At 38.5% G+C, this 17,395-nt stretch overlaps 2 protein-coding genes across 3 annotated transcripts in view; both read right to left on the bottom strand.

Annotated features, from left to right (window-relative positions):
- LOC138936326 (ankyrin-2) overlaps window positions 1–17,395 on the bottom strand; it is a 32,805-nt gene that overhangs the window by 1,241 nt on the left and 14,169 nt on the right. For both annotated transcript variants that reach the window (XM_070301631.1, XM_070301630.1), the window contains exons 18-27: window positions 16,831–16,848; window positions 16,521–16,745; window positions 16,245–16,390; window positions 15,717–15,925; window positions 15,424–15,628; window positions 14,768–14,957; window positions 14,547–14,685; window positions 13,655–13,934; window positions 12,136–12,285; window positions 413–8,306 (exon numbers count right to left, since the gene is read on the bottom strand). In XM_070301631.1, coding sequence (XP_070157732.1) covers window positions 427–8,306; window positions 12,136–12,285; window positions 13,655–13,934; window positions 14,547–14,685; window positions 14,768–14,957; window positions 15,424–15,628; window positions 15,717–15,925; window positions 16,245–16,390; window positions 16,521–16,745; window positions 16,831–16,848 — 9,442 coding nt within the window. In that variant the 3' untranslated portion in view covers window positions 413–426. The remainder of the gene's footprint in view (window positions 1–412; window positions 8,307–12,135; window positions 12,286–13,654; window positions 13,935–14,546; window positions 14,686–14,767; window positions 14,958–15,423; window positions 15,629–15,716; window positions 15,926–16,244; window positions 16,391–16,520; window positions 16,746–16,830; window positions 16,849–17,395) is intronic.
- On the bottom strand, window positions 9,298–11,639 carry LOC138936334 (uncharacterized). The gene is made up of 2 exons (XM_070301648.1): window positions 11,496–11,639; window positions 9,298–11,215 (listed from the first exon to the last, which is right to left on the bottom strand). The coding sequence occupies exon 2, from the start codon at window positions 11,136–11,138 to the stop codon at window positions 10,230–10,232; it is 909 nt and encodes a 302-aa protein (XP_070157749.1). The 5' UTR covers window positions 11,139–11,215; window positions 11,496–11,639; the 3' UTR covers window positions 9,298–10,229.

Raw genomic sequence — 17,395 nt, 5'->3', positions numbered from 1 at the left:
ATATTCTATTTATCATTCACATTTTTTACACTATATTTATTTATTGGAATATTAATTGAACAAAAATAATTAGACCTTTTTTCTATTATTATTTATTAAATTGCATCATTTGCGAATTTCTTTTAATTCTAACAGGATGTTTTATATCTGTTTTATTTAATATATTACATTAGCCTTGAAAATCATATCGTTTAATCAATCTTTGTAATAAAATTTTTAATGTAAATAAATTTTAATAGTCTTGTGAGGAAGAGGGGGAAAACCATATTATGTAAATAAGCACATAAACAAGTATAATATATTCTCTTATACTAAAGTAAAGAAAAAACTAAAATTAGTTCAATATAATTTAGGCATTTATTTTTATACTAGACATTAAAACATCAGATTAAAGCATTATTTCTCATCTTACCTACGAGAATTATCCTATGTACCACTACTTGATAATATTTTCGTTTTGCCATTTCTCACATCAGTCTCCGTCGAAGGTGCTTGTCTAATAGAGCTGACGGCCACCGTTTTCTCCTCCACGCGATGGCCGTTGCTGTCGCTACTTCTGTCGGACGCTCCAACATCCTGTTGCTCCAACAAAGGCATTTCAAGAGAATCTGAGGAGATGCGTCTCGCGCTGCCAGCAAATTGTCCGGCAGCGTCCGACGGCGTTTCCTTCGTATCTTTCACGTTGTTCAACGAGTCCGAGCTCAGGGACGGAAAGTCCAAGGTTGTCTTCATCTCGAGGGAATCGGAGCTTCGACACAACGGATGGTATTTCTTTTCCGCATTCTCCTCCAGTTCTAAGGAATCCGTACTAGTCTCCATAACATTGCTCTCCCTTTGTATCGCTCGTGTCTCATCGGATTCGTCCATCTCCTCTGGAAGTGTTTCCGAAACCGGTTGGGTCCCAATGACTCTCTCGGCATCGGTGATCTCGATCTGCGAGATGTCCTCCGTAGTGTCGTCCTGCCGATCGAGCTTCTCCACGTTGGACTGCGCGATTCGTATTATTTCGTCGATTTCCTTTATCCTCTTCTCATAATCGTCCGATCCGGAAGTGCTAGGATTGAACGAACCGGTCGCGCTGGTGTCCGTCCTTGAACGCGGCAGATTCTCCATTTTATACTTGTTCTCCGGACTTTCGTGTTCCAGCAGTTCCTCCTCCTCGCGAGCCCGCAGTTCCATCAGATGAGCCTCCCGGCAAGCTTTTTCAAGGCCTTCGAAATCCTTTAACGAGGATAACGAGATATCGTCGCCGTGACCCGAGCGACCAGTTATGTATCTTCTCGGAAGACTGCCGTTATTGACGGAATCCTGCGAACCGCATTGAAGTCTCCGTGAGTTTTCGGACGCTACGGTACTCTCCAAGTGCTCGAACTCCTGCAGTGAGGTCAAGGACGCGGTGTCGTGATCCACGGATTTGTTAAAGTACTTTTTCCCAAGAATATCGTAATCCGGTGTGCTGCTAAAGCTGCCACGCATACTTCCCACGCTGCCTATAGACTCTTTGTGGCTGCCTAAACTGCCTATCCTGCTACTGCCAGCTTCGAAATCCGTGATCTCCTCCTCCTTGATATCCTCGAGCGGTCCGCGATCGTACTCGATGTCGTAGACCCGCGCGTCCGCCTGGAACTGCATCTCTATCCACTTTTTGTTCTCGTACTGCTCGTCATCAGAGTAGGATTGGGATTGATCGTCGTTGGATGCCTGGGGTGGACTCTCCTCGGTGTCGAAGTCGAACAGATCGTTGTTCTTGGAAGCTTGACTCGTCGATACCTGCTCCTCTTTGTTTTCCATCATCAGATTTTCTAAATCACGATCATATTGTTTGCCGGACGTCTGAGGTATCGAACTAATACGAATACTCTTGCCCTCGGAGTCGAATTCTTCTGCCTCTCGTCCTACTTCTTCAATCACCACGAAATCGTCGATAATGTCGGGCTTATCTACGAGCTCGAACGAATCACTGTCCGGTGAGTGACGCTCGGATCTATCTTTCTCTATGACTGTGTCGAAGGACATTCCCGATGCCGAAGATAAAGACATGCTAGCCTGTTGCAGCATCGAATGGACGGATGTTGTCTGCATTGCCGGTTCGACACTTTCGTCCCCGGTAGTTTCTTCCAGGTCTAATCTCTGTTTCAGATTTTCCATGTCCGTTGTTTCTATATCTTTCTCCGCCTCCAAATTTTCCTCCACTTCCAAACTTTCCAAATCCTCAAGCTCTTCGCTATCACTGGGCCTGGTGACTCTCGTCGAGATTACCTGTGTGCACACGCTTTGAATTCCATCTTCGGATACTCGTGACGTCATTATGTCAACCGATTGAAGAGCACCGGGCGCTTCCGTAGAAGTGGATGTGCCCGAGTCCGCGACTTTAGCCCGGTTTTTCTCTATTACTTCGTCCATAGACTCCGCTTCCAAACTGACATTATCATCCATGATTTGTTGGAAAATCATCTCGGATGAGCGCTTCATACGACACGGTATATGACTGTCGATCTTGTCAACAGTTTCGTCCATCGGTATCTCTTCGCTACCGGAAGAATCCGATGCCTCGACCAGTTCCTGCTCCGCGTCCAGTGCGCTCTCCAAGTTCTCATCTATCTCTTCTCTGTCGTCGTCTGCTTCCTCGGATGGTACCAGCGTCTCTGACAACTCGCTGGTGCTATCAATACTACCGAGATGACCTGAGCTGAGGGAATTCAAATATAGCATAGATTCGCGGGAGCTCATTGAACTCACCGCGGTCTGGTACTCTTGCGATGTCGGTAACGTTCTTGAGCTTTCGTGCTCAATTGACATCATCGCCGTCTCGTACTCCGAAGCGGTCCCGGATTGCACGCCACCCGCGGCGGATTGCATCGCCTCGACGTCGGACGAACTAGGTCTACTTCCACTCTCGTACTCGCAGGATTGATAGTTACTGCTCTCGCCGGAACTCGAACCAATGTCAGCTTCGCTCTCAGAAGTTTTTACTCTCTTTGATATTCTGGCTGGTTTATGACGTCTTCTGGGTACCGGATGAGGCGTCAAAGAATAGCTATCATCTCTGTTATCGATGTCCGAGCTAATGTCCGATGATCTGCTAATAGGAAGTGGGCTGGGACGACCTTCCTCTTCATCCTCCTGTTGGTCATCTTGAATGGTTATTACGGTCTCCTTTTCTTCGTGCTTCTCGATATCGATTTCAGGTGCTTTGACCATAGTGACTGATTTGTCCTCGGCGATTGCGACTGTTTGAATGATGGACATGTCATCTATAGTGTCTCTTTCTTCCCGTTTTGCCTCCTCGAGTTCTCGAGTTTTTATGATTAACGATTCGCTCTGTGTAGTAGTTTCAGTCTCGGCTTTCGGTTCAGCCTCCGCAGGAACGTGTTCAATGGACGGTGGTTTGTACAAAAACGGTAAATCATTCGGAATTGATTCCGGCTGGAGTTTGAACTGAAATTCTGAAGGCGAATCTTTGATCTGAATCACAGTCTGGCTGTTTTCACTCAACTCCTCTATCAAATCTTGCCTAGCCGCTTCCAAGGACTCCTTTACTTCGGCAATCTCTTTCTTTACTACTTGATCCAGCACCGTTATTGCGTACCGCGCGCTCAGATCGACATTCTGTAGATCGTCTTTCTTTATTTTCAAGGCACAAGTATCGGAGGGAGGCGCCGTCAATTTGCTGGGTTTATCGTGTTTATCAGTGGTCTTTTCCATATGTCGTTTATACTCCTCGCTAGGAGGTTTGATCTTCGTCAGATAAGTCTCTGTCCATTCTTTTAGCACGTCATCAACTCTCGCACATTTTGATAGTTCCTGTTTTTTGGAATCTTTTTCAGTTTCCACAGTTGTTTCTATTTCTTCTTTAACTTCCGATTCTTCTACTTTTTTATCTGCAGATTCAATGTCCTGCTGTTTCTGTGCTTCTTCAGCTACGATATGCCGAGCGGAATCTTCTATTTCTTCCTTTATCGTAGACACTTTACTAGCGTCACTAAGCTTGGCAGTTTCTATTTGCACCGCAGAAATATCTTGTTGATGATCCTCGGTATGTGCCTCTTGAAGTTTAATCTCCACAATTTCCGCAGATACATATTCAGTTAATTCTTTTGTTTCCTCTTCTTTCATAGGTATTTCTTCCGTGACAGCTTCGGTAATACTCGTTTCCAAGTCAAAATTCTCGCGAGATATAGATTGACGTATACCAACTACATCTTCCTCTGTCGGTGTCTTAGCGTCATATTCTCGTTGCAGGGTATCAACCAACTCTTGACAAGTGATATCTAACTTATCTTCTATCAGTTCGCTGTCGAAGTCCGGCTCGGTCATCAACTCAATCACCGGCTCGGTCACTGGGATCACAGTGAACTTTGTGGTCTTAATCGTGGTAGTTGTGATGGTCACATTAATATCACTACTGGTAACGGATTCTTTAACAGATTCGATCACACTGATATCCTCCGATGATTTGGTCACGGATTCTTGCTCTAAATCCACGGACTCGTCCTGAGAGGAAGCGCGAACACGTCGTATAGACGACTCGTATTCTTCTAACTCCTGATTGAATACCTGAGAAGGCTGCAAAGTTTCCGATATCTCGATCTTTTCGTCGCCAATCATCCAGTTAACTGGCTTGATTTCCAGATCGTGCACGAGCTTTGTTCTCGGCGAAACCAACGGCGGGCTTTCAATTTCGAAACTATCTCTTCGTCTATCCCCTGCTTCGTACTCTCTCGACGAAATAGTTGCAGAAGATACATGCTCGTGGATTGGAGGATAGTCCACATTAACGTCTTCGGACACCGTGCTAGAACTAACAGTCGCGTCCCTCTCCCGTGCGATTCTCTCCAAAGAATCCACTGCTACGCTTTCGTGCAAAGATGCTACATCCCTGCTAGTCTGTTCGGACACTTTGTGCTCGTCCAGCTCCAAAGATGGCATATCAACCGAATCCTGACGGCTGTCAACGCCCGGCTCCAGGATCTCTAACACCCTAGCGCCCGAGATTTCCGACACCATCTTTTCTTTCGAAAGAGTGGTATCGCTATATACGTCTCTTTGAAGCGGTTCGATATGACCACTTGATCTGTCAGAACGAAGTTTTTCAGATTGCGGACTAGACGTAGGTTTAGACAAGTCCTCCAGTTCTCCAGTGTCGACGTCGATAGTCTCTTCGAGTTCGATTTGTTCGGATATACTGCTGGGGCTCATAGTGATGTCTCTATCTTGGAGTTTAGCTTGCGAAGACGGCAAGCTCTCTTCTCGATCATGTGGGGACGATTCTTCATCCTTTGTTATATCCTCGCTAATGCTTATACTATCTCTAGTAGATCCTTTCTCGAATATTTCTTCTTGTATGAATGTTTTTGATAGCGTTGCGTCCGTAATTGGATGATCCACTTTGCTTTCTGGAAATTGTTTGTCCAAAGACTTTTTCATTATACTTTCAAATTTTTTTGTCAAGTCGTCAGCTAGTTTCTGGTGATCAGCATCGGTACTCTCGGAAATTAATTGATCGAAATATTCTCTATTCAACATCTGAGGCTTTAATCCTGATGTCGATGATCTTCTTTCAATCTCGCTCTCAATTGACTGTATCAAATTCTCGGCTAAATTCCGCGCTTCCATTTCCTTAGCAATCAATTTTTCTTTCTCTTCCAAAAATTCCGGAACTTTTTTACTCTGAGGTTGTTTGTCTTCTTCAGCCTTTTCATTCGAATCCGCCTTGTATTTTTGACTAGGTACAAACTCCTCAACTTTAAAACTTTCCAAATTCTCTTTGTAAGATTGTCCTTGCGCAATCATTTCAACTTTCCCTATTTTTTCGTCTTTAGCAGCTTGTGGTGACTCCTTAATGTCCTCCACTTCCTTTGTATCATCTTTTTTAATTCTGATTGCCACATCTACGTCGCTTTCTCTGATCCTACTAGTTCCAGATTTCTCCATCGCAATTCCCTCTTTGTCCTCCAACAGTTTAAACAATTCTTCTTTCTTACTCTCCGCTCTGGACTCGGAAGCGCTGGCATCTATCACTTCCTTACCTTCCGTCATGTTCATCGACATTTTCTGCACAGCGATTTTGTCCATCTCCTCACTCTTATTTTTCTTCTCTTCTATCGTTTCAGCCGGTGACTCCTTAGTCAGCTTAGATTCCGAGGATTTTTTCCTTTCTACTTTCTCCTTCTCCTCGTGAGTTATAAATTTATCTGCTCCGCTGAAGATCTCTGACGAAAGTATCTCTTTCTTCTCCACCTTACTTGTAGCCTTGGTATCAATCTTCGAAGTGACTGTAGCAAAATCCTTGTCTTTCATGGCGCTTATATTCTCGAACATTTTGAATGCGTCCTGCGGATCAGTGAAGGTCTTCGAAAACGTTTGTGTCTTGCTCTTCGTGGTCGAGCGTTCCTCATGCCGCGAAGTGACCTCCTCGCTAGATTTTTTCTCGGTAACTGTGATAGTCTCGCCATCCTTTTGTCCCGGCAAATCCTTCTTCGTGTCCTTTTCCTTTATCGTTGCTCCCTCTACGATGCGTTTAGGTATGCGAGACTCAAACTCCTTTTTCTTACTGGACGGTGAAACGTCTTTCTCCCCCTCCGCGATCGGACTCTTTACCGATCTTTCCTCCAGTTTATCCGATGACGTTTTACCTTTCGCTTCTTTCTGACTCTTATCCTTCTCGGCCATTGATGTAGAAATCGGAATGCGAGACTCTTTTTTCATCTGTTTAATTTCCATGTCAACGGTAGGTTTCGTCTCTTTCTCAAGATTAATGTCAGTCACTTGTTTAGAAATTATCTCTTCCACTTTCTGCAATGTTTCAGATGCTTCTTCCTTAATCGATAATTTTTCTTCGAGTGTTTTATCTTTTTTTTCTTCTTGTAATTTCTTAATGTCATCTGTATCCGGTAAACTCTCAAACATCTTTGTTTCCATACTAACCTCTGGAATCTGTGTAACCTGTTTGCCGTTCCCGCCTTCAATTTGCACTGATTTAAGGACCTGTTCCTGTACCAAAGTTCCATCTTTTTGCACTGTATAGATGATTGTTGTTTCCTCTGTTATTATTCGCCTTCCGGATGTCTTCTCCTTAACGATCTCTTTGCTTGGTGGAGTTTCCGGTCTTGACGCTTTTACGTTTTCTTGAATGACATCCGTGGATACATCTGGTTTCCTGATTTCTTCTGTAACCGCAGTGATTCCCGCGGTGTATGTTGAGGTATCTGGAATTGTATCCGAGATGTAAATCTCTTCCTGGATCGTCTTTATCGGTTTTGTAATTTCTTCTTTAATTTTTTTTTCAATTTGCTGTTGAGTATCTTCTTTTATTTTGTGTTTTGTTATAATTTCTTCAGGATGTGGTTTTACTTCTTTCATTTCCATATCTGTCGAGATTGTCTTAACATCTATTACTTCTTCTGGTTTTTTTATTTCTTCCATTTTGCTTAATTCTGTTTGTATTATTGTTTCGTCCTTCGGCTTATCGGTTTGCAATAATACTTCCTCCGCATACTTCAACGATTGCGTTTTCTCAGCGAGCTCTCTTTCCTTATTCAATAACTCTTTGCAAATCTCCATCACTGGCTGAGTTACTATCTTCTGAACTTCTTCACATACGACTTTATCTTCATCTGTATCCTTTTCCCTTTTATCGATATCTTTTGGCTCTTCCCACATTTCTTTCATCCACTTGGTATCCTCCGTAGCAATTTTCAAAATCTTCTCGATCTCCCTCGATTCCGCCACGTGCTTCTCCTCGATATCAATGTCCTTTTTTATCACATCCACCTTTTCTACGCGAGTCTTCTGATTGTCGATTGACTTGTCTTTAAAGAGGGGCAGCTTGTCCTTCTCGAACTTGACGGTATCTTGTTGCTGCAATCTCGGCGTACCCTTTGCCTCCTTCATCTCCTTTTGTATTTGCTCTTCGAAGTAATGCGCCTTCTCCGCCACCGAGCACTCCGAGATGTCTGGCAGGTTGATATCTTCGATGGTCTCCGATCTCATGACGTCCGAGATACCCTCTGTTGTCCCGTCGCCCTCCTCGGACACGATGTTCGGCAGGCACGACTCGCTGTCGCTCTCGTTGATAGTTAATTGGGAGGCTCTCGAGACCTCAGATTCGGAACGCTGATAACTTTCACGCTTCCTCGAGATATCCTCCCAGAATTTGCGCTTCTCCGAGTACGTTTGCTTTTCGAGTTCGGGCGATAGATCCGATTCCGATTGACCGACGCCTACTTTACTGGGATAACTAGCATCTACGGATTCTAGGGAACAAGCCGCTTTTTGTGCAAAGGATTCGTGGATAGTAGCGGCATCTAGAACAACCAAGAATTATGCTTACATTATATTTTTTATTAAGCACAAGTCGTTATAATAGCTGAGATACATTGTGTCTCTATCTTTATAGTATTGTTCCTTTATATATTCAGTGAGATCTGGCGATCGAGAACTTTCGTATCGCAAAGCCTTTATTCTTTTATTTTCCTCATTTATTATTCTTTTCTATGCAGTCGTTGCAGATGACTACAGATGCAGATGTCGTACAAGATGTACTAAAACCATAATTAAAGCCGCAAAATGCAAAACACAACATCAGCCCATTTTTAAATCAACTTGAGAAAAATTTCAAGAAATCGGGCGTTTCAGATATAAATTTAATTTTTTGTTATTTATAATTTTTTCATTGGGACAAGTACAATATGATAACAATGATTCGCGTATAATGTCGCAAAATAAATTTCTTTTGTTTTATATCCAACGGCTTTAATTCACTGTAAAGTACAGCTTATAACAAATACTGGATGTAATATTATCGCGCATGTTGCGTGCGATAATGAGACTATTATTTTTATCATATATTTCTTGTATATTTCTTAGGTATATGTATGAAAGAGTAGAGATTATTAGAAATTTATTATACAAAATATAATTTAAATTTGTTTAGCTGTATTCAACCAAAGTATAATCTACAAATATTCACGAAATAAATTTTTCTATATTGTTCTTGCACGTACAACGACTTGATTTTAAACAAAAGGAGAATGAAAAAAATGCTATTGCCAAGAAAAAAAAACATCAACATTATTTAAATCTATGTACGTATATATTTACATATTATATCATATAATTATAATTATATGTATGTATATATGTGTGTGTTTATATCGGAAAATTTCTCTAATCTGCGGAGACATACTCTTTTGCATTAATATCCCATACGGTTGTCTATGATAATGTTGAGGACGGCAGTTCGGTCTGCAAGTATAACAAGTACACATATATTGCGTTATTATCGGTTTCATGACAAAAACATAAAAATTAATTTGTCGATAATCGTTTCCACGAGCATCGTATTGTTTACCGATTTTTCATAAATGGACGAATAATTTTTCGATATATTTATAATTGTTATATAAGCGGACTTCTTTGAACACTTCTTTTTGACGCAAATGGTATTGTTTCTCAAAAGAATTAATTCTCTCATATTTTTTACTTTGCTTGAATTATCACATTCGCCCCATCAAAGATTTAATAGGCACGGTGCAAAAAGAAAAACGTAAAAATCGGCGACGAACTACATACGGTATTCGAATATAGGAATTGTTCAGAAAATAAAACGTTCCTGTTAGTTTACATGATATGGTATATTTATTCCGAAATTTATAGTATATTTATTAACACATAATAAAAAAAGTTTGTTACTTTTCTTTATATACCATAGTTTTTAAATAATTTCTCTTTATTTCTTCATGAAAGAAACATTTGCTGCGAAAAGATTAGAATTATTTTCAAAAGAAGGGTAAAGAAATATAAGAAAGAGATATTAATATAAGAATGATTTAGAAATGAACTAATTTAAGAACAATATGCCGGGTTCTTTTTATGTGAATATCCTGTTTATCTTCAAGACTTCCTATTGAAAGAAAAGAGCATTTAAATATTGTTATGCAATTTTCGTTGCAGTAATTGTGTGAGTATATCAGATCCTATTAGACATCTTCAGTGACTTTATCCAATTACAGTTGTGGACGATAATTCTTTACAATATTCTATTAATCATTTCTAACGATGATATCTCGATATTCTATTAATAGAATGTTAATTCTTGCTATGTATAATTGGAGAGACTGTGAAAATTGTTCGAGACCTTGATTCCAAGAATTATATTATTTCACATGCTTCATATAATTGTTTCAAATCTCCTTGAAAGAGTTTCTTCTTCTCAACAACAATTATGTTTAATCGACGTCCTCCACATCGGTATGACAATCGCTGATAGCCTCGTCGACCGTGTCCGGTACGTGCAGTGTGTTCTCCGTTTTATTGGTCATGACAATTTGAGACGCGGCCAAGATATCTTCGTACATATTGTCGTATATGTGACTGCAGGCGGCTGCCTCGTCCAGCTTGGCTTCGTCCTCGGACGCTTCCATGTCTTCGCTATCAGTGTTGGGCATATCCGGCACTCTCTCAGCATCCTCCTTGTCGACGGAGACCTGTTCGCGCGACAATCGATTTCGCACTTCCACAGAGAACGGTCCGTCGCCTTCTTTGGTCGTGATCATCTCGCCGCCGAACTCATTCAGAATGTCCGATCTCGGTGCGACGTAGATGGTCGATTCAATGTCCTCGTCACCCTCTACGTCCTCCAGATCTGTCTCCCCCTGATAGTCGTTGTCGATCACGTTCAGATTGCTTCTGGTGGTCTTCTCATCATCTTCCGTTTCCTTCTCGTCGCTGTAAATCTCATCGACATCGGTAAGATTCTCCATGAAGCTACCGCGTCTCGATCGAGATCTGGTCTCACCGTCCGCTATGAGGTAATCGAGATTATCTTTGATCTTCGTCTCGGAGGACTCGGTGTCCTCCGCACAGGTGACGGAGATTAACGGTCTAGAGCATTGACTGTCAATTTGCGAAGTTTGCGTCGGATTGAGCTTGCCCACCTTGTTAGTGATCATTGTCAGCTCGCCCTCGGAATCCGTATCGGAGAAATGGAGCGACGCATTGCTCATCATGGCGTGCATGCGTCTTCTGACGGATCTGGATTTACGTTTGATTTTCGTCCCAGAAGAACAATTCTTCTCGTTCACTTGACTATCTTGCTTCGTCGTGGCGCGATCGTGCTCTTCGATTTTCGTCGCCATGTCTGCTTGATATCTTATACGATTTTAACGCGTCGATCGTAAGTATAAACTACTAATGAACTTAAAAATATCTGAAACTGAAAATTGTAAAAAAGGAGAAATTAACATCAACACAAAATAAGGTTTTAAATAAATTATTTAAGACAAATAGTAAAATATAACTGAAGATTTTTCAGGGCAAAAATAAAAAAGATACGTAAATTGTAAGATCTATTTTAGAGACACATATAACTTTATATATTAAATATTAAAATTTTATAAATTGCAGATTTATCTCAGTTTCCCCGTCAATTTTAATGAGATAAATAAAGAGAAAAATTAAGAAAAAGTATAATTAACAAAACTGAAAAGACTCACATTTTGACAATTGCGTGTGAATGCTTGAAAGAAAGACTGATATGAAATTTGCACCATTCCCTTCATCAATACGAATTGAACTAAAGAAGTCCGCCACCGGTAGTTTCGAGCATGATACTATTACGTTTAATTAAGTTAAAGAAGCCTCATCCAACTCTTAAGTCGTAAGCCGATTATCTTTCTTCCCTTAAATGAAAATAGAATGACAATCGAATTTTATTTCATTTTTAGGTCTCGAGACGAAACGATACTCGACAATGATTTCTTCCTTTCCTTTGACCTTGTAAAAAAAAATTATTTTTCTCTCCTCCTTGCACACGAACGACCCACGTCGCCAGATCTTTCTTTAGATATCGCTTTATTCTTTTCGGTGAACATGAACAATATAAAAATATCTTGACGTAACAAAACATTCCTCGATAAGACTTAATATTTCATTACACAAGTTCTCTTTTTGCACCTTGCATTTTTAGCATTAAAAGCAAAATTGATTTTGACATCGCAGGACATTTCCAATTTGAACAATTCAATTTTCTCGGATTATTTATAGGAAAGATTATTTATTTATTGATATATTCGCATATGTATTTTGTGAAAAAAGTATCCTATTTTTCTATTTCCTACGGTTTTGATATCATACCTGTTTGTTCCTTTTGTACTGTATCGGTTATGAATTTCTTTTCCGACGGCGATGTTTCTTTAGGCTTATCAGTTTTTTCCATTTGTTCCATTTTGTACTTTGATTTGTAATAATCTAATTTTTGATTTATGATATTAGAATCTTCGTAACCTGTAACAATAACAAAAAAAGATTATTAGTAACAATGAAACATGCACCAGTTTTGCCAATCATCTAGAAGTACTTGTACTTATTTTCCATTAAAAATAGAGAGAGAGAGAGAGAGAGAGAGAGAGAGAGAGAGAGAGAGAGAAGGAAAAAAATCTCAATCTTAATTTTACTATAAAACAAAGAAATTCTTGACTGTCCTATCAATAAATATTTTATAAAAACAAATGGAAAATATAATATTAAAATATTTGATATTTTTAAAAATATATTTATTCAAGTAGTCATATATTAACAACAATTTGTTATTTATTAATTTATTACAAATTCTAAAATTTCGCAGACTAATAAGAGCCATGACACAGGATAGTAGGGCGTTAATTTCAGAAAAAAAAATTTTTTCTCTGAAACACTTATTAATTGTGCATAGAGCACGAATTTTTCTCGCTTCTTCAAGAGGGTAAGAGAGATTTATTAAAATTAAATCTCAAATTGAGATTTATTTAGACTTATACCCGTATTCATAGTCCGTCCTTGAGGAATAAGGATTCCTTGTTCCTCGTTCCACGTTTCATAAACTTTCCTTGACCAAACAAGGAATCTTATTGGCTCCCTTATCTCAAGAAAGGTCACAAGCTTCCTTGAGGAGTGGATGCGATCTTTTTAGCAGACGATACGCAGAATATAACCAAATATAACCTCCAAAAGTTAGTTTCGTTACATTTCAATCTGTGGTTTTGTGGTTATTTGTTGTCGCGCTCTCAAACTGAAAGTGTATAAAGGAAAAAGGGATAATGGACAATGAATTTTTAAATGATTCTGACGATGGATTTGAAGACGAAAATCCAGAGAATCGGATTCTGTGGCGGATTTCGAAAAGATACATTTGCGATTGGGAAAATCCCGTGGAATTTTTTGAAGATACGAAAAAGTTTTCATATGTATTATATGAAATTAGTTACAGGCAACATAAAACGATGCTGCCTCCAGTCGGTCACTAAAAATCCCTAAAATATTCCTTCCTTCTGAAAGGGAGACTCGAGATCCATCTATGAAACAAGGTGGCCTTGCAGATTCAAGGAATCTTTCATGGAGGCTTTCTCCGTCCTTAAAATAAGGAAGGACTATGAATACGGGTATTAGTATAGGACCAAGAAAAATTACTCTTTTATGTTTTATATAAGAGGCTTATTAGTCTCTTAATTGTCGTTACAAATTATTTGATTTTAGAATGGAATAAATGAATAATTTTGAAATGACTATATTAAAATTAGGATTATTATTTGCAATTGTTTTGTCATATATTTTCGGGAAAAATAGGCGATTTTGCGTATTTTTCTTTTGCATTATAGAGAATATTCAACGGGCATACCTTTTAACTTCTTCTGCATTGCATCTTTAATAATAGTTTCGGGAAGGACAATATTTAACACACAAAGAGGCTGCTGAGGTGGTTCTCCTTTAGCAACTTTTGGCTCTCTCATGAATAACATCCTCGCTACCGGATCCAGTAATGGATCCTTCACTTTAACATGGAACGATAATCGATTCTGTCGGAATGCCTTGAATGTGAATTTCAATTGCACTCCAGACTTTGTTACTGGCACTAAATTTCCACTAAACTCGATATAAAGATCTTTTCCGTCGAGTGCCTATTAGATATTGCAAAAATAATGATATTAATTCACACGCATTAACTTACTATAGTTAGTGATTCTTTAACGGTAATCTTGTAATAAGAAAAAAAAATACTATTAAAAAACAAAAAAAGATTTTAATAATTATATTATACAGGGTGTTCGATAAGTAAGTGACCAAACGAAAGGTGGAAGTAGATTGGGTCAAACGTGAGCGCCCCGTCGCTACGGCGCGGCACACTAACAGACAGGCGGCCCACTGACGTGCGTCCGGCTAAAAGTCGGCGCTGATTGAACAGACTTTACTCAATAATAACTCCTTTATTAAGCGTTATAGAAAAAAATAATACAGGACTTTTCTGTTCAGTTTACTGTGCTCTATCTACTCACGAGCGTTGTCAAGATTAGATTAGGTATTTTGGGACACCCTGTATATATACAAAAATTTTAATTCACACAATATAGATAGAGAAAATTTAAATATTAATTTAGAAATTTATAAAAATTAATAGATTAAATCTGATAAAAATTATATATCATTTCCTGTAGGTATATCAAATTAATGTCGCTTAAAGATTTTTGTAATTGAAATAGTTTAACAATTGCTATGTTATATTATAAGAATACCTCAACATCGCGACTTTTAACGATTTCTGTGAATTCCTCTTGCCTTTCTAAAGTGTGCATGCCTTCCTTGCCGTCCGTCATACACAATATCCTCAATGTGGCTTCCAACACGTCCATCCTCTTCGAATAAATTATGAAACTGCGTAAAAAAAGAATTTTTTTATTTTACTATAAAAATTAAGTGATCGCTATTACGAGTCATGTTACGAAAAGTCGCTTACTTCGTTATATACGGCACGTGTAAGGATTCCATATATAATTCTGTTGCCATTTTCGGCACCGCGCCGATATTTCTGCAATCCATCAACCAAAACCTGGCAGAAACGGTAGTGGTAAATGACACCCTATCGTTCATAAAAGTTAATGGCGTGGAACCTGTAACGTCTTCCCATTGTGACTCGTTAGTTCCACCTAGAATTATCAAATTTTTATTAATATAGCAATCTTAGAAAAATAGGAGAAAGATAACTTCATCTCTTAAAATATAATTTAAAATTTATTCTTAGATTCTGTTGAATAAAATTTTTGAAAAAATAAAAGATGCGATGATCAGTCATATGGCTGATTTGATAGCGAATAATTTTTCAATGAAGTTTTAATGGTAAAAATTCTATCTTTTTTTATAATATTTAATATCAATTATATCTCTTTGCTTTTATCATTAAAAAAAAAAAAATAGATTTTAAGCATTATTATATTTCTTAATGCATAAAGAAAACATTTTTTGCTAATCATGAAAACAAATTTACTTATTATAAATCAAATGTAATTTTTCTTTTATCATCAAATTATTTTCTTGCAACGTTACTGATAAGATTCGAGAGATATATTTTTATTTCCTTTATTAACTTGTCTAAAATTTTAAATCCATAAGTACCTGCAATGCTGCATAGAAGACGCAACGTAGGAGTCTCCCCACCATATTGATTAATCATTCCCTTGTTTGCGGCCTGCGGCACAGGAATCGTAAGAGTTATCGGTTTATGGAACTTTCGCCTTCTGGGTTCGATCGTGATCACTGGCGATACGGCGACGCAATTGCCGAGTAATTTGGCCGTGAGTTCAGCAGGAATAACGTTCGCCTGAATGAAAATTAAATTTTTACGTTTTCATTATCTTTCTATTTGCGATCGCGCAATTATATAATTATCGATCAAAGTTTTTACTCGCCTGCAAGCCGACTTTGATCTTTTTCGTTAGCGCCCCCGCAGGGAAAACGGCCTGCACGTGATTCGCCACGCTGGATATCAAAATACCACCCTCGGCACCGATAACATGAACCTCTTGTTTAATTCTGGTCACAATAGCGAAATATTGCGGAAAATCCGTAGTGATTATCCGAGTAATCCTGCCCGAATGTGAGGCGCTCATTTGAGGGTCTAATGGAAAGAAAATATTACAATTAATTAATATCATTGTCTTATTGATATTTGATTAATTATTGCACACAATATAAAATTTTTATATTATAAATATAATTATTAATTTAATATTTATATATTGCTTATCAAAATTATTAGAATTCAGACATTTGTTAAGATTACAAGAAAATTGGGTGATATTAATAAATTTAAATTAATACACAACAGGTTTAAAAAAAAATAGAAAATTTCAAGGAACAGAATCTTGATAGTATTTATATTATAAAAAATATAAAAATGTGACGATAATAGATATTTATTTTTAGGAATTATATACCATAAGATATATTGAGAAGAGTATCATCATTATCCGCAGAGTTATCGTGCTCCTTCCATGTTTCCCCATTCTCGCTGCGCAGGATAATAATTTCTCTTTCTTTTCCACGAACGGACGCAAAATTCGGTATGTCGATTAAGACGGGTCTGAAATCAATTTATCTCCGTGAAAAAAATCGAACACGTACGAAAAAATCGAATCTATTTTTATTCTTCTTATTATTTCCAGTATATACAAAACATATATATTTTATGGAGTTCTTAATTTTGAGCTTACCCTAAAAATCTCGCCCCCACCGGACCCATCTCGATAATTCGCGTAGCAAGGGCTTCCCCTTCCATCAAAGGAGGCGGATTCGCCACCTTGTTTAGCTTCACCAGTCTGCACGTAACGCGGATCGGCATCGTGGCTCTTCGAGGCGGTATAATAATGCGGACACCACTGTGTCTGCATCCTTTCATGGTACCACCACGCGCGTCCACCAGAAAGCTTATTAAAAATCTATAAACGCAGATTTTTTTATAACACTCTTTTATTCGTCTGTATTTCTTTTTTGTCTTTACGTAAAACTTGATTTCATACTTACGATCGGAAATGCAGCTTCCTGCGAAAAAAGAACATATATATTATATAAAGAATTTTTATATAAAATCTAAGAGAATAGAAATTTCTGAATATCAATTTATCTAATTATTAATATCAATTTATTTAATTATTATAAATTTAGAGTTTTTTTAATTATTATTAATTAAATACAAATTTATATACATACATATACAGGGTGTCCAGTAAAAATTGTGCCAACGCTCGTGAACGGGTAGAGCATAGTAAACTGAATCGAAAAGTCCTGTAACATTTTTTTATATAACGCTTAATAAAGGAGTTATTATTGAGTAAAATCTGCCAATCAGCGCCGACCTTTAGCCGCGCGCCTGGTAATGTGCGTGAGCGCTCCGTCGCTATGGTGGCGCAACCAAGCGGACGGCATGCTAAAAGTCCGGCTAAAAGTTGGCGCTGATTGACCAGACTTTACTCAATAATAACTCCTTTATTAAGCGTTATAGAAAAAAATGTTACAAGACTTTTGTATTCAGTTTACTGTGCTCACGAGCGTTGGCACAATCTTTAGCGGACACCCTATATATATATAT

Source organism: Polyergus mexicanus, unplaced genomic scaffold (assembly GCF_030449975.1).
Source record: "Polyergus mexicanus isolate NDT 795.1 unplaced genomic scaffold, iyPolMexi1.0 SCAF_9, whole genome shotgun sequence".
Taxonomy (NCBI): Eukaryota; Metazoa; Arthropoda; class Insecta; order Hymenoptera; family Formicidae; genus Polyergus; species Polyergus mexicanus.
Note: the sequence above shows the minus strand (reverse complement) of the source record. Positions and strands in the feature narration are given on the sequence as shown.

What these genes read in the sequence shown, in the direction of transcription:
- LOC138936334 (XM_070301648.1), bottom strand. Translation starts at nt 11,138, where the DNA reads ATGGCGACGAAAATCGAAGAGCACGATCGCGCCACGACGAAGCAAGAT.